This window comes from Pomacea canaliculata, linkage group LG8, assembly GCF_003073045.1.
Source record: "Pomacea canaliculata isolate SZHN2017 linkage group LG8, ASM307304v1, whole genome shotgun sequence".
Lineage (NCBI taxonomy): Eukaryota > Metazoa > Mollusca > Gastropoda > Architaenioglossa > Ampullariidae > Pomacea > Pomacea canaliculata.
Genome location: NC_037597.1, coordinates 12,159,772 through 12,184,620, shown reverse-complemented (window position 1 = coordinate 12,184,620; position 24,849 = coordinate 12,159,772). Strand labels below are relative to the sequence as shown.

General features: G+C 36.6%; 2 protein-coding genes across 2 annotated transcripts; one reads left to right on the top strand and one right to left on the bottom strand.

Annotated features, from left to right (window-relative positions):
• The first annotated feature begins 2 nt into the window (after positions 1 to 2).
• On the top strand, positions 3 to 19,533 carry LOC112571367 (son of sevenless homolog 2-like). Its single transcript, XM_025250320.1, has 23 exons — positions 3 to 405; positions 2,197 to 2,454; positions 3,050 to 3,133; positions 3,543 to 3,623; positions 3,925 to 4,122; positions 4,626 to 4,766; positions 5,494 to 5,604; positions 5,986 to 6,087; positions 8,421 to 8,548; positions 9,098 to 9,225; positions 9,559 to 9,747; positions 10,020 to 10,137; positions 10,651 to 10,947; positions 11,365 to 11,484; positions 12,234 to 12,390; positions 12,776 to 12,877; positions 13,168 to 13,323; positions 13,741 to 13,923; positions 15,823 to 15,940; positions 16,077 to 16,270; positions 17,673 to 17,789; positions 17,903 to 18,116; positions 18,231 to 19,533. The coding sequence occupies exons 1-23, from the start codon at positions 301 to 303 to the stop codon at positions 18,713 to 18,715; spliced, it is 3,786 nt and encodes a 1,261-aa protein (XP_025106105.1). The 5' UTR covers positions 3 to 300; the 3' UTR covers positions 18,716 to 19,533.
• LOC112571369 (arginine-hydroxylase NDUFAF5, mitochondrial-like) lies at positions 17,866 to 24,849 on the bottom strand. The gene is made up of 11 exons (XM_025250326.1): positions 24,408 to 24,849; positions 23,580 to 23,620; positions 23,326 to 23,437; positions 22,660 to 22,806; positions 22,204 to 22,314; positions 21,788 to 21,874; positions 21,544 to 21,604; positions 20,629 to 20,712; positions 20,098 to 20,177; positions 19,556 to 19,704; positions 17,866 to 18,170 (listed from the first exon to the last, which is right to left on the bottom strand). Exons 1-10 carry the CDS (start codon positions 24,693 to 24,695, stop codon positions 19,579 to 19,581), a joined length of 1,137 nt encoding a protein of 378 aa, XP_025106111.1. The 5' UTR covers positions 24,696 to 24,849; the 3' UTR covers positions 17,866 to 18,170; positions 19,556 to 19,578.

The window sequence follows — 24,849 nt, the reverse complement described above, 5'->3', positions numbered from 1 at the left end:
TTCCTGCGAATGAATGCGGAAATTTTAGGCTTCGAGGAAATCTGTAAACAATGTGTGGTTTGTTACCTCTTGAATCCGAATCCGCTGACGAAATGACTTAAATCGTGGTCTTGCCTTTATGCCCATAACAGACATATGCTGAAGATGAAATTTATGACGACAAACTCAGTTTTCTGCGTGACCCCGTTAATTTTTACAAGGTTATGCCCCTTGTATGTTAAACATGGCAGGGAAGAAAGCTGTGGAATCATACTGAGTTTGTAAATATAGCATTCAGGAGAGCCATTGCATTCGAACGCTATGTTCCCCGCGAATTTATCTTCGGGCGAAAATCCTGTCTACAGTGCGCACGCGCTTGAAAACCTCGCAAAATGGAAAGGAATTTTTGGCGCTGCATTAAGAGGGGTGAGTGTCGTCACATGATGATCCTTGGATGTATACGTCGATTTAAATTTTTTTCTTACATTTTAAATACATACGTCAAAATGGCGTAATACGACATCGTGAATGTTCGCTTTATATCATCAATGTATCGTGGGAAAATTAACATTTTAGTTTCTTCTGATTTGATGCCTTCGTTGTGGCATTTTATCTGGGTCAGACATGTGGATTGACCTAATAATATTGACATCATTTGTTACTATTTTCGAAAAAAGCACAGGAAAATAATATTAATAGCGTAAGTAAACGAATTTACAGTTTGTGAGTTATCATTATTTGTAGGGATCTATAAATCCTTCAAAATGATGAAGCCTTATTTGTGTGAGTGAACAGCACTGTATAATCTTTAAATCTCATGCTGATCAGCATGCAACATGCAGTGGTATTATTGATATTGTCTTTTATAAATAATCAAATGAGTAAATGAAGTAATGACAGTATATTAATTTGTAACCCCTTTTAGGTATGGCAGTGACAATCATACAGTTACTAGAAGCTGTTAATCTGCATTTGTACATGCTACAAATTTTGTGCTAGCATTTCCACAACTTTATAATTTTATTTTTTTTAAGCTGACTTGTAAAATAAACTGCATACTTTATAAAACACTTTCATTGTGACATATATTTATGTAAACAATCTGCCATCAAACATTGAATCAAAGGTGTTTTTATTAATGACATTGCTAAGATCACTATAGATTGCTTTATTAAGCTAATATATTCTTTGTTCATCAACATTTCTGTAGAATCTTTTGGTATTTCCTTATTTCTGCAAGGATCACAAGCCTAAATGAATTCTACAATTCATAGAAAATCTTGCAGAGGCTGAAAGAAGGCAAAATAACTGTAAAGAGAAACTGATAATCTGTAGTGCCATAAATTCAGGGACCTCAGCACCCTTTATCTTGTGATAAATGAAGGATGCAGGGCTAAGAAGGAATTTCATATACATTGAGATGAGAGATAAACTTGTCTTATAATCTGCTTGCAAATATTCACACCGTAGACTTTCCTGAATAGTTCATACTTGTCAGAAACACCACTAATGTTTAGCAAGAGAATTCTGAAAGGTAAAGGTAAATAGTGCCAAAGCCTATTGGCTGTAGGGTTAGAATATAACTGGTTCACCATGTCTTGAGTATGGCATGTAGAAGGCTGCCTTTACCCTTCCTGATATAATGGATACCCATTTTTCTGGGTTGGAATTTTTCAACCATTAACTAAGCATGCTTTTTTCTACACAGTTGAACACACTAACCACAAGGTTAAAACTATGTTGAAACTAACCTGTGGATTGCTTTCCACCACAAAACTGTTCTTATTAAAAAAATATGAAAAAAGAGTGCCATATTTTTATGCATTTAAAACACATTAGGACCTTCGTGAATACATAGTTTTTAAAGATCGAGCAGTCTGCTAACAGTTATTGTTAACATTTTTATTGATAAACTTTTTTGCATTTAATTTGTAATTTTAAATTTCATGTTCACTTCGTTTTTATCAGATTATGTGGAGGCAGCTTTGGGTAATTTTATGCTTTATCTTAAGCAAGAGTGTGTCCATTTCTTATCTTTCTATCTAGCATTCTGTAGTTTTAGTGCCTTTTACTGTTACTTTGTTTATTCTTTCCGAAGTCATTGATATCAGTGTACTCACATCAGAAGGATGGTTTATTTAGTGTGTTATCTGGTACAGCGATCAGCCACAAAAACCACAGCTGTTGTTCAATACTTATAATTGTCCTGGTGTGCAGGTGCAGCGCCAGGTGCATCCATCGCTGTCAGCAAGAGAAGATGCTCTGGAGTACATTGAGAAGCTGATGCTACAGCTTCTGATGCTGCTGTGCTCGTCCCAGCCTCACACTGTGCAGGATGTGGAGGATCGTGTTCATAAAACTTTCCCAGACCCAATTGACAAGTGGGCGATTAACGATGCCCAGAATGCTCTGGAAAAGGGCAAGAAAAATTCAACCTTGCTTTTGCCTGTGGACAAAGTTCAGCCTCTGCTCAAGGTTGATTTTCTATTGTTCACTGACAGGTTAAAGTAGAAGTAAGCCCCATTCAAACTGGGCCACATATTTCAAACAATAATACAGAATATCAAGAATCTTTGAGCTTATGTTAGTGAAACTGATGTGCAGTAACATATTCAGCCCTCAGATGCTGCTGCCTTTTTACCAGTAAAATGTTTGAAAAAATTGTTATGGTGTAAAAACATTGAGTGCAGTGCATAGACTTTGTTAATGCAGACACAGGCAAAATATTTTACGATGCCACAAGGGAAGAGCAGATTTGGGGGAACTGTATATTTTTTCTTAGGTGCTTTGCTAAAAAAGAGTGAAAATGTAGCTTACACAGATGCTCAACTTTGTAAATTCTGCAATAACCTATGCCATTTAGCTTATCAAGTATTTTAATAAGGCATATGTACTTCAAACGAAGATTAAAATGACATTTTTTCACTAGTCAAATAAAACCAAAGTGAAAGCTAGGTATATTTATCTCATTTGTATCTGGGGTATGTTCCTTTTTGAAGGTCAAATTAGCTAAATTAGTCATTTCTGCAACATGTTAAACATCTGTTTTTTGTTTGTTTTTTTTCAACAGGAGGTTTTGGGCTACCGGGTTGATTCCCAGGTAGTAGTTTATATTGTTGCTGTGATCGAGTACACAGCTGCAGACATTCTAAAAGTAAGTGTTCAGCTTAAAGATAGATAGTTGTGGCAAAATGTACTTGAGGGCTTACCAGTACTAAAACCAGATGTTAATCAGCAAGTTGGTTAAGCTGGTCTTTCCACAACATTCACAGTGAATATAGTAAAAGCATTCATTTATCATTTCTGCTATATAGAGTACTTTAAAAAGATAAAAGAAAAACAAAATTATTAATTGAAGATCTGAAAGTTACCTCAGATAAAAGAAAACAAACACATCATTCATTTAGCCAAACACAGAAAATGTCACAAATTTGGAAAGTTTATGTAATTTAGACAGAAGAAATGTCATGGAATTTTTATGCTTTTGTTGTATTTTATGTTTTTATTGGTAGTATTTCTCTGAAGACTTCATGCATTCCAATTAATTGTTTTAATATTTTCAGTTCACAGGCATTTATGTCAAAAATATTCGTCACACTGAAATCACATCCCAAGACATAAAAGTAGCAATATGTGCAGATCCGGTGAGTTTACAATATTCATATAGAAATACAGATGTGTGTTTGTGCTATTTTATCAATAAAACCAAAAAAAAAGATATAAAATAATAGAAGGATCTGGACAAATTCTAAATGGTTAAGAGTAATATATTACAGAACATAGAAAGAGTTGATGATGATGAGCATTAACTGAAAAAGATCAAAGATTATATAATCATTTGATCATATAAGTAAGAAATGTTTTTGCAACCTTAAAACGTGACAGCTGTTGTATGTGCATTTAGGTCCTTATGACCGATATGACAGCTGTTGTATGTGCATATAGGTCCTGGTAGACATGTTCAATCAGGAGGAGGATGTGACAGCTTTAATGATTGAAGATGAACCTGTACGGCGAGAGTCTATGACATATGAAGAGATTGTGAAGGATTTCATTGTTGAGGAGACACAGTACCTTCGTGACTTAAACATGATCATCAAAGTCTTCCGTGCACCCTTTGCTGACCTTTTTCCTCGTTCTAAGGTGAACTTGGCACTTTACTCTTTATTTGTTTCATATAGGTTGTGTAGAAGAATGTTACTTTTGTGTTTCTTTTTAGTTTTTTTATTTGACAGAATATGAAACCATCAAAGTTGCCAGATTATTTTGGAGAAACATATTTACTTTCTTGGGCTATCCACTTTTTTTACATAGCAGTTGGTGTTTAACTCATACATCATTAGTAATAGTGATGTCATTGTTTTAAATGCCCTTAAAGTGCCCCTGTCTTTTGCCTGTCACAGAAGTATCAAAAAACACTCAATGAAAGTGTAGACTATGAATTTGTATTGATTTTGTTGTTGTATTCTTTTGGGGTTTCTTTCCTGTGTACTTTATTTCCCATGGCTGTGCAATTAGTCAACATAAATATCTGCTTTTCCATATTATGAAAAGTTTTTCTATGGTGTCTGCTTTGATTTAATTTGACCAGAAGATACTTTATCAATATTTAACACTAGATTCAAACCTGTCATTTGTATTTTCAGGATTTAGATGTGATTTTCAGCAACATCCTCGACATCTATGAGTTCACAGCAAAGTTGCTAGGATCTGTGGAAGAGCAAGTAGAGGTTGCTCAGGATGATGAATTACCGCTGGTTGGTACATGCTTTGAAGACCTGGCTGAGGTGAGCTTTTGTGAAAAAAAGGAGTGGCTATTTTGTAGACTCTTTGTGCTTAGAAAGTGACTTTTTTTCTGGTTAGTCCCAGAATGACTTGACCTGGTGACAGAGTTCTCTCATCTGTGGATTTTCTGAGCAGCGGGAGACAAGTCAGCTATGAGAACGTACATTTGCAGAAAGCGCTCTGTTTGAAACATCAGTAATCACTAGGAATCATAAGAAGTAAACAAAAGTTCAGGTTACATTTCTTAGTCATGACTAGTGGCGACAAATAATTCCATTATATTCATCTTCTTCTTTAATATTTTCTTCAGAAGTGACAAAGCACTTATTCTTTAAATAGAAACTGCTTCAGATTTAGAATAAGATATTTCTTGAATAAATATGGAAAGCAAAAGGCTGAAAGGGTAGGCAGCCACGTGATCTTTCTTCTTGCCTTTCTCATAATGTTACTCAAATATTTGAAAAACATTTTGTACTTGGAAAATATATACATTTTTAAGTACTTTCAAGGTAATAAAATGTCTTTTAATGTAAAGTTTTGAAATAAACTGAAGGGCATTTTATAGTGAGCAGGGTTATAATTTCAAAATCAAGGGGGAAGACCAGAGTCAAGAGGTCATGGTAATCTCAGACTCATATTGCCATATCATTTGCTAGTTTCAAGGCAGTTACTTTTACACTTATACACACACCAAAAATTTAGTTTTGGTTTTTAATTTTCTTTTTTCAGGGGGAAGAATTCAATGTATATGAGCGTTACGTTGATGACATGCTGTCACCAAGAGGCAAAGAGCGCCTGAACACACTGCTGCAAAGGGACGATGTCAGTAAGTCACTAAAGGTACTGTTGATTTTGGCTTTCCAGAGCTGGTGTGAAGTTGAATTAGGTTTACTTTGTTACCCGCAAATAGATAAGTATATTTTCACAGAATTGTCAATGCAGCCATTGCTTAGTTGGTGTAACTATTGATGTCACAATGCCCCTACTACCTTCTCTTTGCAGTGAACTTTCTCATTAGCGTAGTGTTAATATGATACATTTTAAAAAGGTCATGAAAAAGTGACCAGATGCCAGATGAAAATGTTGTATCTTTTGCATGTATGCAGACACTACACAATCTGAAGATCCTTTGTGATGTTGTTGCAATTGTAATTTGTTGCGGCAGACCCTTCATTTTCATGATATTCATAAAACAGTTACTGTCTTTTGTTCTTTGTCCAGAATTGTGGAGGTAATAGCTTCAAGGATGCAGTGAAGTATGTGCTACCCAAACTGTTAATGGGGCCTGTTTATCACTGTCTTCACTATTTTGAAGTCATTAAGGTAAAATTGCCTTCTGTTTTTGATGTATTTTAGAAAACCTTTAACACCTTTTTTGTGATGATAGTTTTCTGAGCTTTAAAACTGTCTCCATTGTTCATCTCGAACAGGAAAAGTGTGTAAAGTCAATATATTTTGAAAAATGATTTCCAGTCCCTGAAAGATTATTAAAAAAAAATTCATCAAAAAATCAGGAAAAAGCAAAGAAGTTGGCAACTTTTTTTTATGTGTGGAAGCATAATCTTTTTAAAGTGAATATGTATGCTATTGTAATAAGCCAGAAGTCAACACATGGATGTAGAATAGTTTCCCTTGCTGATTTAAATATGACTTTTTGTTTGTAGATCGACAGTGCCATCAAAGCTTTGCATAATTTGGTCAGCTTGTGGTTCACAAAAACTTTAAGCATTTTTTTTTTTTGTCATGGCTGCAAAAATGCAGAATGGTAAAATAAGTTTTAGAGGTACTCTTTGCCGCAAGGAAGGAGACTGAAGCATAGGTATTGATTCAATGCGCAATCACTAAGAGAAATTACTGGGACCTAGTGAGTACTCAGCAAAATTTAGCTGACAGGTGTAAAGAGTGTATGTACAAGACAAGTGGTTTGGAACAGCTAATGTTTGACAAATGGTATTGAAACAACCATCTAAAGTGAAAATAACTTTCAAAATCTGTCAGCTATTTCCAACCAGTTCAGAGTTTTGGGAGAGGTTGGTAAAGCAGCTTTTGCTACTTGTCATCATCCTTGAAGGTTTTTAAAAAAAAAAATTACTTGATTGTGATGGGCTGTGGCTAGAAATGCTTTAAAGTTTGCCAACTGAGGGGAGAAGGGGGGGGGTAAATGTTTAGATTGTGGTAAGATTAAAAACTAACTAAGAAATGGATGGTTAAAAGAGTTGACAGGTGGTAGGGACAAACATCAGGTGAATGGGAAATGTGGCTACATTAGAGTCTCAAAGTCACGACCCCAGGTTTGTCTAGAGCAGGGGTGGGCAATTAATTTTCCCAAGGGGCCGCATGAGAAATTGGGATGGTTTTAGAGGGCCGGACTAATATAGTTAACTCAGTTTTACCCAATACTGTATATATATAGTATACATACTGGCGGGCCGGTCAGAGACAGGAGGCGGGCCGGCCTTTGCCCAGGTCTGGTCTAGAGCTACAGATATCCTTTTCAGTAAATGCAGAGAATTTTAATGTCTGGCTCTGAATTTTTAGAAGACACTTAAAAGCTGAAGTGAATAAGTAGCTCACTTGAGATACAAGCTTTTGATCATCGTACTTCATACCTGAGTTAAAGAAATAGGTCCAGACCTTGTTTTTAACATCACAAAAGTTGTGTTTGTTAGCTTTATTATCATTTGCTGAATTTGTTAAAGTGTGGGTTAGGGTTAGGATCATGTTTTGATGAGACTAATAGCTAATTCTTAGATAATAGAACAGCAGACTTATTTAAAAAAAAAAAATACTAAAGAAATGCAGCAATACATCACTTGTACATCAGAACTCACTGACAATGAAAGGTAAAGGCATAGAGTGAGTGGGTTCTGACATGGGCTTGGCTATCGAAGAGGAGTATTGAATGAGAATGAACAAAAGGTTGGCACATTTAGCTACCGATGTACAGACTGTTGGTAGTGAAGGATGTTGGGATATTGCTGAATAAAAAGAAATAGATCTGTTTATCTAATTTCATTTACATCATCAGTTACTGCGAGATTATTGTTTTCCCTGTATTCTGCTATATGTCTAATATATAGAAACAAAAATAGTGATATTGATAAAAATGGTTGCATTTTGAATTTAACAATAATTGCCGAAGAAGCATACTTGTTTCACCAAGATCATGGAAGACTTCAGACTGGAAGAATGAAGTTTTTCCTGAAAAAGTCAGGAATTCTTTTCTCTGATAGTAGGATCTGATCTGTGTCCCAAAGGTAGAGTGGGAGGGGGATGCTTCTAGTTGCTACATGGAGCCAAATGTTCTTGAGAGTGTTAGGGTAGAGATCCATGACAGTAAGGTCACTAGAGATTGTCTTTTCATGTACCCAGTCCTGTTCTAATTGGTTCAACAGATTTTAAATTAATTTGAACAAGTATGTGAAATAAGCTACAACACTTAATAAGCTATAACACTTGAATTACTTTTAAGAATAATGTTTTTTGATGAACTACATAGAAATTAAAAAAAAGTATCAAGATATTTTGTCTTCTCAAAAGTTGTTAGTTTTTAACGTGTGTACAAAACACTTACTAGTTTGCTAACCTATTAGTATCTGTTACTTGCTTTAGATGTGGTCTCTAGGCAGATTCTAGGCAATTATTTTTTGTTTTAGGCATTGATTGATACATCATCTTGTGAAGAGGATCAGGAAGTTCTTGCTCAGGCTAACGGCTTGCTTCAGTCTCTGAAAGTACTGCTGGAGCGACGGTTCAGTGGAAACATACCAAAACGAAAACCATGGTTAGTAGTTTGTTAGGATTTCAGAAGAAGACTTGCCTTGAAAATATTTAAAATAATAAGATAGGCTAAAATCATGACTCCCTAAGGAGTCATTTTAAATAATGTGTTTCTTCTTTGTACTGTACCAGTACAGTACAGTACACATATGACTATGTGGAGATCACCCTCCAGTTACCTCAAATCCAGCTGTCCAAACCTGTTCTGGTCGAATGACCACAGAACAGTAGTTCTTCCACTCCTCACCTGTCACGCTAGTGAAAATAAAGCTCCAGTTTTTCGCCCGGCTTCACATAGTTAAGATGTGTGACAGCTACCTCATTTAGTGTGACGTGGGAAGGGCTGAACTGAATTCCTGTCCTGCTGTTCTGTGGTCATTCGAATGGAACAGGTTTGGACAGCTGGATTTGAGGTAGCTAGAGGGTGATCTCCACATAGTCCTGTTGTCTGGTAAGTACTCAAAGAAAAAAATTTTACTACTTAATATGGTATTTCATGAACAGTCATTATCTTGCTTCTCCTTGTGCAAAAATATTTGCTTTCTGTTTGCAGGGAAATTTCATTACGTTTACATGGACGATCCAATCGCTCTCAGGTGCAGAAAATGACTGAGCTTCAACGCAACATTGATGGCTGGGAGGGAAAGGACATCTGGCAGAGCTGCAGTGAATTTATTTTAGGTGAGGTCAGCAAGCTGATCTTCCTTGTAAACCTGTATAGATGCATAGAAAAAAGTAAATGTGGTCATCTGCAGGTGTCCGAGTGTCATGTTTTATGCATATAAAAGTGTGTTACTGATTTTTCATAAAAAGTAATGGTGAAAAATCACATTTCATACCCTGTTTGTACATAATGTCTTAAACGAAATATTTAGATCAGTTTTTGTAAAGTAATATAGCAGATCCATTGTTTTTAAAGCGCTTTGTTTTTAAAGAGAAATATTTAGAAGTTTTTGTCATTTTTTAATTAACTCTATACCCTTATGTAAATCTTATGGATTAATTTTATTTCAGAGGGAGTGCTTTCAAAACAAGCTGGACGACGGTGGGCAGAGAGACATGTTTTTCTTTTTGATGGCTTAGTCATTTTGTGTAAACAGAATGCAAAGCGTACGTCAGGGGCTGGACCCTTTGCAGAATTTAAGCTGAAAGAAAAACATCTTATTCGCAAAATGGAAATTGTAGATCGAGAAGACACTGATGGTATGCTGAAGATTATCTTGCATTTTGCTTTGTGTCATCTTGTGTCATAAAACAGACCTACTTTGCAATGTGAAAATGTTCCTTTGCATATTTGTGCATATTTATGAAAGTTTTGGCTTCTGACCAAATAGAAGCAACCTAAAGAAAGTAAAAAAATTGTGGCTTTGTTATTAAGGTCACATAATTTAACTGTCACCATTTTGCATATGAAACACTTAGTTCAAGATGAATAGATAGAAAATATTTGTTATTAAATATGTTGGTTGTGGCAGATGTGAAGAATGCGTTTGATATTGTTCCGCGGGATCATCCAGCTATCACACTGTGTGCAAAAATGCCTGAAGAAAAGTGCAATTGGATGGCTGCTCTGATTACTCTTCAGACAAGAAGGTGTGTTGACTCTAGTTGTTAGCACTGGGATCATGACAGCTAAACAATACTTGTCTGTTTAAGCTTCAGGTTGCTGTAATGTTAAGTGGACAAAAAATCCTGTTTCTGATCTCCACATAATCTTTGGAGCAAAAATCTTTTTTTTTTTTTTCGTTGCTAAAATGTTTTAGTTTTGATGAGATTATGGGTGCAACTGTCATGGTTAGGGGAGGTACTTAGATTCATTTTATTTTATTATTTTTTTTTTAAAAAACAACACTCAAGATAGAGCTTTAATTACAAGGGTTGAGTATTCAGGGTAAAAACATGCTGGTTGAAAAATAGCCTTTTGCTGAAGACTGCATTTTTCAAATTCTTGTGAAATAATACATGATTACATCCTGAGCATTTGAATTATTAATGAAACATGCAGTATTTACTAAACAGTTAGGTGGAAGCTAGGAGCTGATGATTAAGGGAAAATGTATGATGAACCACAAAGCATTTTTGTAGCATCAGACTTGTTTTCATCAGTATGCTGGAGCGTATTCTGGATGGGAAGCTGCGAGAGGAGGAGAAGTGTCATCCACTCATCATGCCACCTCCAGATAGATACAGGTTTGCTGTGAAAGATTCTGATGAGTGCATACTTTTTGAAGAACAGCAAGACTCATCTGTGGAGAGTCCTCTTATCAAGGGCGGAACACTCATCAAGCTGGTGGAGCGATTGACATACCACATGTATGCAGACCCCAAGTTTGTGAGGACATTCCTTTTGACATACAGATCGTTCTGCACACCTCAAGAACTTCTGGACCTCTTAATTGAAAGGTAAAATTTATGTTTTCGAGTGTGATGAGGTTATGTTAGTACGCTGTTAGTGCAGATTGTGCTCCAGCCTCTCATTTAAGATACCAATTGGTCTTGCTTTTCAGCGTTTCTGTGAGATTGTATGGTCATTGTGTTAGTGTGCTCAGCCAGTCGAAAATACCCTGCCTGTCCTTTTAATTGAATGGGCAACTAGTTTATCACAGTTACATGTGTGGTTTGTGTGATTATTTTATTTTGGTCAGTCTTATACAGCTGTTGAATAGATTTTGCAGTCAGTTACTTATGGCCAAAGTTTATTCACATTTTCTTTTCGGTTTTAATTGTTTACGAGTTGTGTCATCATTATTATCCAGAACTGGAACTATAATAGAGTATATCTGTTTTCCTATCATTTTTTTTCTTTAAATATATTTGCAGGTTTGACATTGTGGAGCCTGTTATGGAACCTGTAGGTGAAGATAATTTTGAGATGTGTCTCCGTATTCGTGAGGATCTAAAGCGATTTCGCAAGGAATATATAAAACCTGTTCAGTTCAGGTAATGTTATATTGGTGCTTTTGCAACATCACATAAGACAGGAACTGAGAACTAACTGGAAATATATTTGTTCCATCTTGAAAGGTTACCTTTGATTTTGAATGGTTGGCCATTGATAAGACTTTAGAGTGAGATGTTGGTAGTGTGAAGATTTTGAGTAGAATTCTCCCAGTTTGCAATTTAAAAAACATAAAATTTTGTTCTCGTGACACTATTGTTATAATTAACAAGACTAGACTGAAGTAAGTTTGAGGTGAGGTGGAGTTCCAAATTGCCAACAGGTAAACAAAATTGCTAACATTATAATGTTATTAGTTTATCACAAAACACATTATGATTTTATAGTTAAGGATTGTTTAGGGGGGAACCACTCTTTGATTAACTTCAGTTCTAATCTCGTATATCATTGAATACAGTGATCAGTTTGAGACCTTTGAGCAAAAGTTAACAAAGCTAACAAACCCAACTTTTGTCGTGTCGTCAGAAACAAGGTTCCTTGAACTCAAGTGAGAATTTCGATGTTCAAAAGCTTGTATCTCATGTGAGCTACAGACTTAACCACTTCAGCTTTTCAGATTAGTGTATTCTAATAAACCAGAGCCAGGCATTACAAATTTTTCTGCATTCAGTGAAAAGTATATCTGTAGCTATTAGACAAACCTGGCGCTGTGACTTGTTTTGATGGCATCCTGTTGATGACGATTTTCTTTTCCTAGACTATAAATTTAGTCAGTGACTGTTGATTTCAGGGTTGTGAATGTGTTGCGCCACTGGGTAGACCATCATTTTTATGACTTTGAACGCGATAAGTCCTTGTTGGAGAAGTTACAAGAGTTCTTGCGATCAGTGAAAGGCAAGGCAATGCGAAAGATGGCTGACTCTATAATCAAAGTCATTCAGAGAAGGGTAAGTTAATATGTCAGCACAGTGTATTATCTAGACACACAGTTCATGAACTTGAACAATCTTAACAAAAATCTGCAGCATCTAAAGGTCATGGAAAATCAAGTCCTGTTAGGATTCTACAAGTTTAAATAATTTTTTTTATTGGAAACATTTCAAATAGGGTTTTTAAAAACCATAGTGGTTGCAAACAGTTAAGTCAAAGAGTTAATCTATTATAGTGTTGTACAAAAAAGTACATGTTCAGATTTATCTTCCAAGTTACTTTGCATTTTTTTGTGTGTTAAACTTGACATTTTGTGTTGATTTAATCAGTGTAATTGTTAGGAAATGATTATAATCTGGCTGCCCATGAAGGCCTTTTTTTTTTGTTTAATTTTTGACTTAGTTGGAAAGCATTAACACAGAGCGTGAGTTCACACACCAAAAGAAACCACCACAAATAGAATGGCACCTGACTCGTAATCCAGAGGAATTTGAAATTGTAAAGGTTGGTTTTCATTTTGAATTGGGCTTCTAGTTTTATTTGGGGTTAGTATGGGCTTTTGCAAAGTATTATAATGGTTTTGGTTTCAAGAATTTTTAGTGTAAGAAGATGCTTACGTGTGACATAAATGCATTTGCTTTATTGATGTGTTAGTGTGCAATGTCTGTGATGTTTTCAATAAATTTTTATCATTTCAGTTCTCACCTTCATAGTAAATTTAAGTACTTAGCATCTGCAAAAAAAAAAAAAAAAAAAAAGAAGAATCCATTGATGCATGCAAATTTTTGTTACAGCTTCATCCAGTTGAAATTGCAAGACAAGTGACATTGCTAGAGTTTGATCTTTATCGTGCTATCCAGCCATCAGAACTTGTAGGCAGCCCCTGGACAAAGGAAGACAAGCACAAAACTTCCCCTAATCTGTTGAAAATGATCAACTTCTCTACTGCAGTATGCTTTCGGTGTTTTTTATGTGTAGCCATTTTGAAATGGATTTTCATTGAATAAACAGATAAACAGATACCAAATGATTACTTTTTTTGGGGAAAAAATAATATGGTGACTGTCAGTTATTATTTGTGTATGAAATAATGGATCAGAGAAATAAAAAAATTGTCCTTTTTTGTTACTAAATGCAAAGATTATTGCTACCTTCTGGATTCAGCATTATAAAATTTGTCAGCAAATGATTCTACTGCAGTCTTTTGAATCCTCTGGCAGCAGCATTCTCCATAACTTCCATTACATCCAAAAGACCAAAGATATTATCAATGAAAACAATTCCTATAACCTGTCTGAAAGGATGTGCATTACTAAATATTGGCCTGTAAATATTTATTACAACAGTTCCACTTTTGTGTCTTGCAGTTCACCTTTTGGTTGGAGAAGTGCATTCTGGAAACAGAAAATTTGGAAGAACGGGTATGTGTCTTGTCACGTATCGTAGAGATCATGCTGGTCTTTCAAGAGCTTAACAACTTTAATGGGGTTTTGGAGGTTGTGGGCGCACTGATATCAGCACCAATCTACAGATTGGATCACACCTTCAAGGTGAGGGAGCTCCGATGTACATCTTACAGTGCAAAGTACAAAACATCTTTATTAATACTTTTCAGAACATTGCTGTCTGTCAATGGAAATAGAACTGACACAGACTAAAAAAAAGACATAAAATGTCCACATCCAGTTTTGTTTCTCCATTTGTAATAATTTACACTGGCAGTTACAGTTTCTTTCACAAGTATTAAAAATGTGCAGTCATATTATCATTCACACTGGTAGCATGACATTAGTAAAGGCCAGGCATGGCTTGAAAATAAAATCTAATGTTTATATAAAATTGCTGTTGTTTCGATATTTGTTTTGCTCTTGCTTGAAATTGTCTCCTACTTAGGTGCTGTGAGCATTCCCCTTCATAAGCATGATTGGGTTAGGCTATATAAATCACATGTTTATTATTATTGAACTCCAGTTAAAGGCGGAACTTCTTCTGTCCGGAGGAACAGAATGATTTCGCCCATGTAAGGGAAGCTATGAGTACCCGCTACCCATCATGTAGGCAGGCGAGAGATCACAGGCACCCTAACAATCAAATGTCTTTCTCACCCGACAATTTCTGTAGAGTCTGAGAAAGGTGAGGTGAAACGGCTTCTACCTAAACATACTGTCATGGGTAGGACAGAATGTATTCTCCATTTAAAAAAAAACAGAATTTAAAGGGGAGAAGGATGAACAAATGACAGATGTAAAGATAACTGAATTTTAAAATTTTTTCTTTTTGCATTTTTTCCTTTATCTTTCTTTACTCATAGGCAGGGATATCAATATTCAACATTTTCAGTTCATTCCCCTGGTGACCATTAATTGAAAACAAAGTCGGTTGGGAAGAAGGCTGTGGAGAAACGGCTTGTAGTCTGTGATTACATTTATGGTCAAAAGGGTTAGGACTTCAGTTTTGCACCTGTGGTTTTGTTTCGTAATACTTATATTTACGTTTTCATTCGAATAACTGACTGAAGCTCGAATTGTTGGGTTAGATAAGCAAAAAAGGACAATGAGCAGAATGAACTGAAAGTGTTGAATATTGTTATCCCTGTAAAGAAAGATAAAGATACAGAAAAGAAAAATAGTTGTAAATTTCAGTTGTCTTTGTGTCATTTTTGCTGTTCATCCTTCTCATCTTTATTTTATGAAGAATACATTCAATTGGCAGTCCCAACCCTGACTGTTCAGTTGCAAACCTATTCACCTCGGCTTTCTCAGCCCCAACAGCAAGAACTGGTCGGGTGAGAAAGACATAGGATTGGTAAGGTAGTAGGCACTGCCAGTGATCTCTACCCTGCCCACCTGTCAGGGAGGACTGACCGCATGTATGTCTGCACAGCGGGTACTCCTACCTTCCCTCACCCAGGCGAAACCATTTTAAAAACTGCCCAGTTTAAAAAGCACAGAGACATTGCCAGTGAGTTCAGAGCTGGAAGATGCTTAGGTTACTTAAGTATAGTCAAAGAACACAGATTTCACAACTCCTGTTGATTTCTTAAGGCAGTTTGTGTTTTGACGATCAGCACTTGGTACTATGTGATGAACTATATCACTATAAAATCTCAGAGTGCACAAATACAGCATGCAGACTCCATGACGCACATACATCAGTATCTAGTAAATTGTTTTGGCATTTTTGCTTTTATTTAACACATTTTACAACTCATTTTTATGTTTTAAATGGTTATCATGAAAATAGTTTCAAATGGTAACAAAAGAATTTAAAACCTCCTTGTACTTTTATTTTTAATGTTCTTGTGAATTATTTTCTTGTAGATGCTGTAAAACTGTAGTAATCACATGGTGACCTCCAGAGAAGCTGAAAGGGGGTTGTGGTGGTTGGGGGAGGAAAGTTGGGAAATGGGAAAAGTTTTTCTTGACATCCTGATTGCTTTGTGTATAAAGGAGGTGCCACACAAGTATGTCAAGGCTCTGGAGGAGGCTCATGAACTGAATGCTGACCACTTCAAGAAATATATTGAGAAACTTCGTTCTGTCAATCCACCCTGTGTTCCATTTCTAGGTCAGTTGCATTTTTTTCAGATGTCACAAGTCTTATGTGCATTTCTGTTTTGACAAGTTTATAAAAAAAATCGGCATGACTGATGTAAGTTTGATAAGCAACAGTATTGAAGAGTTTGTTTTGTTGTGTACTGCAGGAATGTATCTGACCAACATCTTGCTAACAGAGGAGGGAAACCCTAACTTCATTGTCAGTCGTCCAGAGGACCCTACCCAGCGTGCAGAAGGCTTCATAAACTTTAGCAAGAGGCGCAAGGTGGCAGAGATTACAGGAGAAATCCAGCAGTTCCAGAATCAACCATACTGCCTGCGTGTGGAGCCCAGTATCAGGGTTTGTATCAAAATGGACACATTAGCAGCAGGGAAGAGGTGTCTTTTTCTAGAAGACTCTTTCAGTGTCTCAGATTAGTGCCTGGGTGAAAATGTAAAAAAAAAATCCTACTTGGGAATTTTTTTCTTTCTCAAATGGCTGAGCTAAGTGGAAAATTCCATTTACCAAATACATGAGCTACACGCATTATTCAAAGTTCAATACAGAATAGGTATTAATGTTTTCACTGTGTAGGCACATTTTTAAACATTGAATGCTGTATAAGAAACCAACCATTTTGTCGCCATGCAAGATCAAATGTAAATAAAGTTGAGCCTTGATATCTTAACTCTAGCTGTCTAAACACTTTGCTAAATGCCATCAGTGATAAAATTACTATTAAAAAAAATGAAACTAAAGTAATCACACTCTCACTCATTAGATCACTATACTACATGCACTTTGTATGAAAACAGGGACCATGATGCTCCATGTTCTGCACTGGCTGCCATGTGTGCATGTTGTACAAGCTATCTGTATGCTGCTATAATTTTTTTGCAAGCTCTCTACCCTGCCTATTTCTCCAACATCTTGTCTGTTCGTTTGATGAACACACGCTGTCTGTTGCTATCATGAGAACTCTATAGCCACATGTTCAGCAGTAGAATGGAACTCTCCCCTAATGTAAGTTCTTTTTCTGCACTTGAGTATTGGGTATTTTGCCTGAATTGTTGCCCATTTTTCTGTTATTTTCTAAAAGTATTTCGGACCGCAGACCACTTTACTAAAATAAAAAATATGGTGGACCACCAAGGCTTAAAACCACTCTGTACCATGAATTGCAAAGTTTAATTGCTGCATTTGGTTCATTACAGTTCAAAACTAAGTGTACTTTTGTGACAGTAGCATAGTAATAAGCTTACATAAAATCACATACTTCACACAGTACACATAAAAATTAAAAATAAGTGCACTGCATCACTAAGAGTAACAGACGCCGCCGTTAAATGTTACAATGCTTGCTCTGTGACATAAAGACTTCATTGATAAGTGAGCATTTTAAGTGAACAAGTAGTTGGGCATCGATAAAATTAAAACTTTTGTGAAATCAGTACTGGGCTAATTAACCTTTCTGGCGATTTAAGCATCACTTTGCTGATATACGATGATAGCCGTAGACCATCTGACTTATGCATGCGGCCCACAAGTGGTCCACAGACCACACTTTGAGAACCACTGCTGTACATCATGCTGTTTTGTCTCATGCACAGAATGCACACTCCTACATCACAGAATGATTCTGTGCTATATAAATTAGATTATTATTATTATTATTATTATTTTAACCTTATTTATTATTATTATCTTAACCAGTGGAAATGCTTGCTAATTACATACTTAAGTGCTAGTATGTTTGATGCAGGAGTTTCTGAAGAATTTGAATCCTCTTGAAGACTTGACAGTAAAAGAGCTGAGTGATTACATGTATGCGAAGTCTTTGGAACTGGAGCCACGAAATGCACGGCAATTGCCAAAATTTGTGAGTAGATTTGGAAGTAAATGTCTGTATATTGTAGATTGTTTTTGTCCATTCATCTGTTTGTACAGTACAAGAATTTGTAAATAACAAGGAGCTTTTTTTATTCTTCTCAGCCAAAGAAATATGACTTTTCCTTGAAGTCACCTGGCATCAAACCATCCAGCCATCGGCATGGGCCTACTAGCAAAAGTCACACCGTACCCCCCAATGTTAGTGTACCAAAGACTTTTGAAGAAGAGGAATCTTCCTCCCCTATCTGCACTACTCCTCCTACCCCCAGCACACCCCAGACACCACCTCACACCACAAGCCACAATGTCTTTTCAGGTGAGGCTCTCTTCTTTGCCTTTCTTCAGGCAGACATTTTCCAGTTAACAGGTCCTGCAATAAATAAAAAATGTATTCTAAATGAATCTGATCACAATGTTTTTATGGTTTCAGACTTTGGTTCCAGCCCTGGACATAACAATGCAACAACTATATGTGCTAGCATTCCCGAGGAAGATGAACTGCGCCCTAAACCCCCACCTCTTCCCCCTAGACGGCGGCAACAAAAAGAATGTGTTTCTTCATTGGACGTTTGCATGCGTGTTACTGAACCGCCACCACCACCTCCTCGCATTGACAGTTCAGTTCCTCCCCCAGTGCCCCCTCGCAGAGACTCAATGCCCATAACACGTCATGAGCAAACTAATTATAACACAATTCCCCGGGCCATGAGCATGTCACAGTCCCGTACTTCTCTTGGTGCCAACACCTTTTTACGACATAACTCAGAACGAAATAATTCTGAACCAACTAGCGGGCTTTTCGCTTCATCATCTTCATCTTCCGTGTTTGACGTGAATGGAGATGAAAATCTAAGAGAGAGGCCTGTGCTTCCTCCCAGAACGTACAGGTCACATTCACGCAAGCAAAGCAGCTAGAATCGGCTTTGCTGAGCAAAGTGAACAATTGAATTGTGATTGTGCAGACAAGGTATCTGAAGAAACTAATGTGATATGTGAGAAGCAGGTAAGTGCATCACCTATTGGTTGCATCTACGTTGTTCAGAAAAGTCCTGCTGTTTGACGAGTGCTTGTGGGTACATGTTTGTGCGTGTGTGTGGGAGAGGGGGTGGGCCAGTGCAGGACTGCAGCAGTGTGCTCAGACTTTATGATGGCCAAACATGTGACAGGGCTGATCCCAAAAGTCATTTACTGCTTTGACTATGTGTTCCTTTTGATGCTGATGCCAACTACTGTTAACTAGCCATGCTGCTTGCATCTACTTTTATGGGAGGGTAAGGTGCGACAAGACTACAGCTGACATCCCGGCACAAAGCTCGGGCTGTTTATTGCCTGCATAGTGAAAAGGAAAATTTAGTCTTCCTCCATGTGTGCATGCGTGTGTGTGGCTGGAAAGGTGCTTTCATTGTTGCTTGCATGGGGGTTGGGGGTGGATGGGGGTATTTAGCAACTGCTTGTGGGATGGACTGTTGCTAGTTAAGTGTAGGGTTACACAACTCCACTATCAGTATTTACTGCTTCCATGTGTGATGAGAATGTGTGTGTATGTGTGATATAAGGATGTGTGTGCTTAACTATATTGGTTGTCCAATTACTAGGGAATTTGTTGCATTTTGGGGTTTGTCTGTAAATATTGCTAACATGTGCAGCAAACAAAAGGGAAAGGGTTGGGAACATACCTGCACAAATGAGTATGTGAACAAAAGAATGGCAATAAACTATTAAATTGATGCTGATCTGCTGCTTTGTCATGCTTACCTTTGAGAGTGTGTTTCATGTCTTCATTCTTTTTTGGGGGAAGTGAAATCTTGGTTGGTCTGGTGATCTTCACTCTGTGAAGCCAACTGATTAATTTTGTCCAGATCCTTCAGGGATATCTCACCAGACCCACGTTTTGCAGCTTGTGGCTATAGACACAAATTGACAGTCAGTAGTCCTAATCTTGTGCAAGCATGTTAAGGAAAACATTCTTTCCTTGCTCTCAATACACTTGGCTCTTCTTGGATGGGCAAGAAGGGGGAGTGACCAATAGTGATAAACATGAGACCAACTAGCACTCAGTTCACAACACAAGAATTATGAAAGAAATACAAGCTGGACATTTGTTTGGTCATAATTCTTTAACTTTGAAACAAAAAATGCATTCAAGAATTGTTTGCAATATAGAAATGGATACCATTTTTTAATTTACAATCGAATCATGTAAATAAATGAGACCTTATAAATTTGATAGGCTCAGTTTCTATTTATATAAAATGAATAAGGTATTCAGGACACTAACACACTTATGTATGCCATACCTGTGTTGGATCAGGCTTCCAACCTATGAAGTTGATCACTTGAAAAGTTGCAGGTACACCTTTCTCATTGCCATACATATCTGATAATAAAATAGTTTATTTTAGGTATTATTAGCACACAGTCCTGCAATAATTGTTTAGTGTTTCGGGATTTATACCTTAAAGTCTAAAAAAAAAAAAATCTGTAATGAGGAACAATACACAATTTGCCAAAAAAAAGAGGAATTTTGAACTGTCTAGGCTTTCCAAAAAAAAAAAAAAAAACCTCAAAGGGAAAGATTTCAGAGCCTTGTTAGCCACAGGGACTGTGAACTTGTAGAGGTTGATCGTACTTAGACCATGATGTGGAAGGCAGAACCAACCCCCATCGTCTCCTTTTCCCCACTTTTAGTTTCATTGGTAAGTCAGGTACCATTATAATGGATTGGGCAGTAGAAATTTTACATACATACTGCCCCATGCATTGAGGTCAGGTGCATTAATAATCTGCCTATGTTGCTTCCTGTGTGTCTTCAAGGTGAGATTTTGTACCTTGATAGATGGCAGCAGCAGCAATCATAGTGTCTCTGTGCAGCTGAGTCTTTCTTGACCAGGCACAGTTGTTTTCTCCCATTCCTGTCACACAAAAGGTTTCAATTAAAATGTTTGTAAAATGTTTAAAGACGAAACAGCAACCAAGAGCTCACAAGAGCAATATCTCATGGTAAAATCTGAAAGATTTCATAGTGATAAAAATATGGTACTTTTTCTCCAAATCTTGAGATCTCAGTTGTGTCTAGGGATTCACTAGTGAAATGGCTTCAAACCTCATGCTGCTTAGCTATCACTTTTCTTGTTAACTTGAGTAATCCTATCACCCTGAACAAGGTCTTTTTCCATGTTTTCAAAGTTGGTTTCAAGAAGGTGAGATCAAAGGCTTGTCGACAAACAGAGGACCCAGGGAAGAGGAAGGCAGGTTTAGTAATATAGCTACCACTATGTACATATTTATTAAGATTTGTGGGGCACATTTAAGGTGAACTCGATGCACTGTGCATGAAAAACTAGAGGAACTGACAGCAAACCATGTCATATCTGCAGTAAACTTTCATACTTTCGGCAGTCATAATTTTGTGTGCATGAAATTGTTCCTAGTTCACATGCCCTCCATGCTGTTGTACTTTGCAGGTGTATTTCTTTGTTTTACATCCAGAAACAAACAGCAGGCACTACCACTGAGCCAATAGGCCAGGTTTTTGGTGTTCACATCAAATGAGCAAATATGATGCTGATCAAGTCAAACAGGTGCCACACCAGAGAGAAACTGTGGGTCACAATTTTCAATGCCTTGGTGACAAATGCTCTTCTGCATTTTTGCATGGTGCACTGAGGACCTATTACAGGAAAGTGCACAATATCAATAACAATAAATGTAAAAAAAAATCATTCGCTCCAGAAACAACTAACCTTTCAAGTCAAACATAACTTCATACATTGTTGGATAGTTGACAGTCATTTCATCAATATCCTGAAACAAATGTGTCAAAAGAAATTATATATCTAACCTTAAGTATTACAATCTACTGCACTTTCATAAAAGCTATATTATTATAATGTGGTATTGCAGCTCTCAATGGAACAGACTTCTTAGATTTCTGGCAAGTTACTTAATCATTTGATTAATTGAAAAATTAATGCTAAAGCAACTTACTATGGTCAGCATGGTAAACCCTGCTTGAGCAAGCAGATTTCCAAGATCACGCACATCCGTAAATGGTGACACATGTGGTGCAAAACCCTGTCGAATACCACAATAAAACTTTACACCACAAAATGCAGAAATGTACTTAAAGCTTTGGTAATCAAACAGGTTACAGAAGATAAAGACTTTTGTTGTCTTGTGTATCAGAAATCTGACATCTGACTTAACCCATATGCTCTTGGTACTTGTTGTACCCAGTATCTTACAAACTAACCTGATTTGTAACCATCTAAATTGCTATTTAGTTTGGCTTTAAAAAAATATTTCATTATATTACAAAATGCTGCACTTTTTTGAACCAAGTACTACGGTCATTATGGAGAAATGATACAGTCTCGTGCACTCTTTGTACAATTCAGACTCACCCCTTCCCTCTCTAGCTCAGCCAGCTGCAATGCCACACGTAGCTGATACAGTGTGTCACCTCCAAACATGCTTCCCAGAAACACAGCATCATTCTTTAAAGCATCGTAAATCTGAAGCACATAGGTCAAATAAAAGATATGGGGTATATTTAGAGAATGGTGTGAAATGATGCTGTCATAATACTAGTTTCTTACATTATTTTATGTCACAATTTGTCAAAGCAAACAGCAGCCCTTACTGCCAGAACACTTGTAAAATGTAGTTAAAAAAAAGCAACACCTGAATCTAACCATAAACCTGATATCTCAAGAATGGAACAATTTTTCCCTCACATTTTAGAAATTTGTCTCTTTGAATGAAGTATGCCGGAAAATTCTTCTGATTTCAGGTTAGCCTTTAAGCATAGATTTGTAGCAGGACCTTCTCTTTAAAAACCATAATTTTTGTCAACTCACCTGATGAAAACATCCAGGCAAGTCATTGACCCAGTGGAAGCTGAGATTACTAAATACCAGGTCCAGGGAGTTTGTTTTAAAGGGAAAAAACTCTTCATCTGCAATGACTTTGTAGGTCGCTACTTCTGGGGATGAGTGAGACAGTTCCTAAAGCAATCATTAGAATAGAAATCAATGTATAAAGAGGTTATCCTTCAAGTGCAGGGACACTGTATACTGCATATCTTTGAAGTATTAAGTTGGTGTGAGAAATAACAATTCTATTTACCAGGGCAATTGTAGAGAATTATTACACATCTTTTATAGAGAATTGTTACTGACCTTTTAAAGAGAATTACAAATACGGTCATGAGAAAAAAAATTATTGCACTATGTTAAGAAAGGTTAGCACATTAAGCATTGCCAGTGAAGTCAGTCCAGTGGATGGCATATGGAATGGAGAAGAAGGGGATGGCAAGTTATCGGCCACAAGAGGGAGAACTTGCGGAATATGTGCAGGAATGCCTTTCTCAGGATCTGTTGATCTCAAGACAGCTAAATCCCTTTATATAACTGGTGATACGGGGCAAGATACATCTCTTTTCTGTATTTTTATGCATATCATTTTACTGCCTACAGATAAAAGTAAAATAAAGAGCCATCACAACAGAATAAAATAATGCTAACCAGAAGTTTCTGGGACAGTTCACACTGGTAAAGCCTTGTTACCATATCACTGTATACATGCTTTGAAGCAAATCCCTTGCCACATCCCAGTTCTACTGCAACATCAAATTTTCTGCACAAAAATAATTAAAACAACATAATTGTTTAAACAAAATAGGCATTACAACAATTTTCCATTAAATATATGCATGAAATCTAAGAAAAGGAAAAAACTCACTATATTATAAACTATTTCATAAAATGCTTGTGTTTACCGTTTTATGTCACATATTCGGTCTGCAAGTCTGTATCCAAACTGCAAAAAAAAAAATTTAAAAATTAAAAAAAACATTGAAAAATTAACAATATTGCATGTTCGCAGTAGGTAAATACACAAAAGCTTTTTTAATATCATTCTCACCAAAATAAACCATGACTTGACAATTAAAAAAAAATCAAATAAGTGTTGCATCGGTTTTAAAAAAGCCAAATCTGGTAAACATACCAGATGTCAGAAAGCGTTAACTTCAGTTTCTATGTATACATATGTTTTTTTTTTCACTACAATTAGCTGACATGGAAGCTATGAAAAAAAATCACTAAATGTCGTTAGCAGGGGGCATACAAAGCCAAAGCTAAGACACTTTTATACAAACCAGAAAAGGGGCTACGATGGGTTAGGGTCAGAGTTTGTAATCAGCTAACCTAGGTTTACAGGTTAGGTTATAGACATATAGGATTATATCCCACCCCTCATCCTGGTTCATGGTTTATGTCATTGCATATAATAACCTACATCAGTGTGTCATGAGCCCTCACCAAGTTATTCTGAAAAATCTTTAGCAAATACAATCCAATGAGTTGAAAAATAACCGGTTTTTCTCAGCAATTGTTTCTGATTATGCACCTGCTATACCTGGTTTAAAATTTGTAAAAAATATAAATGACTCAAAATCACCATTTTGTTGTATAATGTGCAACTAATTCTAATAAAATATTTTATTTTTCTGAAATATTTAAATTATTCATTGCTTCTCCCTAAAGCTAATCCACTAATGCCAGACAATACAATTTTCTCTTCTGAATGTCAACTAATTGTATACCTCGTCTTTTATGTAGTCAAATACTTGATGGTTTTCAGCCACAGCAGCACGGTCACGCTGGATGCGTTTTGCTTTCCTGTCAAATACGTTCATGATGGTGTCCTGTCGTTTCCGTCTGGCGTCTGCCTCTTCATGTTTTGGGTCTGTATTCAAGCATCGGCATGGCTGACTGTTCGTCGACTGGTCAAGCCAAGCAGCGTTTTTGCGGGATGAAGACCTCGACAACTGTACAATGTAACGTAACGTACACCAAGTTGGATTTAATGTCGATTTACAATATCTTTGCATCGTTATTGAAGTACTCACATGCAAATGCCACTAAACGCGAGTCACACTATGTACAGCCGATGATTTGTTTAAGGATTTTTGTTGATGTTGCTGCAAGGGACATCACCTTGAAGGTGATCAAACAAGGGAGACCATTATTGTCAAGGACCTAGTA

What these genes read in the sequence shown, in the direction of transcription:
- LOC112571367 (XM_025250320.1), top strand. Translation starts at nt 301, where the DNA reads ATGTTCCCCGCGAATTTATCTTCGGGCGAAAATCCTGTCTACAGTGCG. An exon ending in ATGTCAGTAAGTCACTAAAG is followed by an intron (nt 5,605 to 5,985) that starts GTACTGTTGATT and finishes TTCTTTGTCCAG; the next exon opens with AATTGTGGAGGTAATAGCTT. An exon ending in AGATCGAGAAGACACTGATG is followed by an intron (nt 9,748 to 10,019) that starts GTATGCTGAAGA and finishes TGGTTGTGGCAG; the next exon opens with ATGTGAAGAATGCGTTTGAT.
- LOC112571369 (XM_025250326.1), bottom strand. Translation starts at nt 24,695, where the DNA reads ATGCAAAGATATTGTAAATCGACATTAAATCCAACTTGGTGTACGTTA. An exon ending in CGAATATGTGACATAAAACG is followed by an intron (nt 23,438 to 23,579) that starts GTAAACACAAGC and finishes ATTTTTGTGCAG; the next exon opens with AAAATTTGATGTTGCAGTAG. An exon ending in GGTTTACCATGCTGACCATA is followed by an intron (nt 21,605 to 21,787) that starts GTAAGTTGCTTT and finishes CATTTGTTTCAG; the next exon opens with GATATTGATGAAATGACTGT.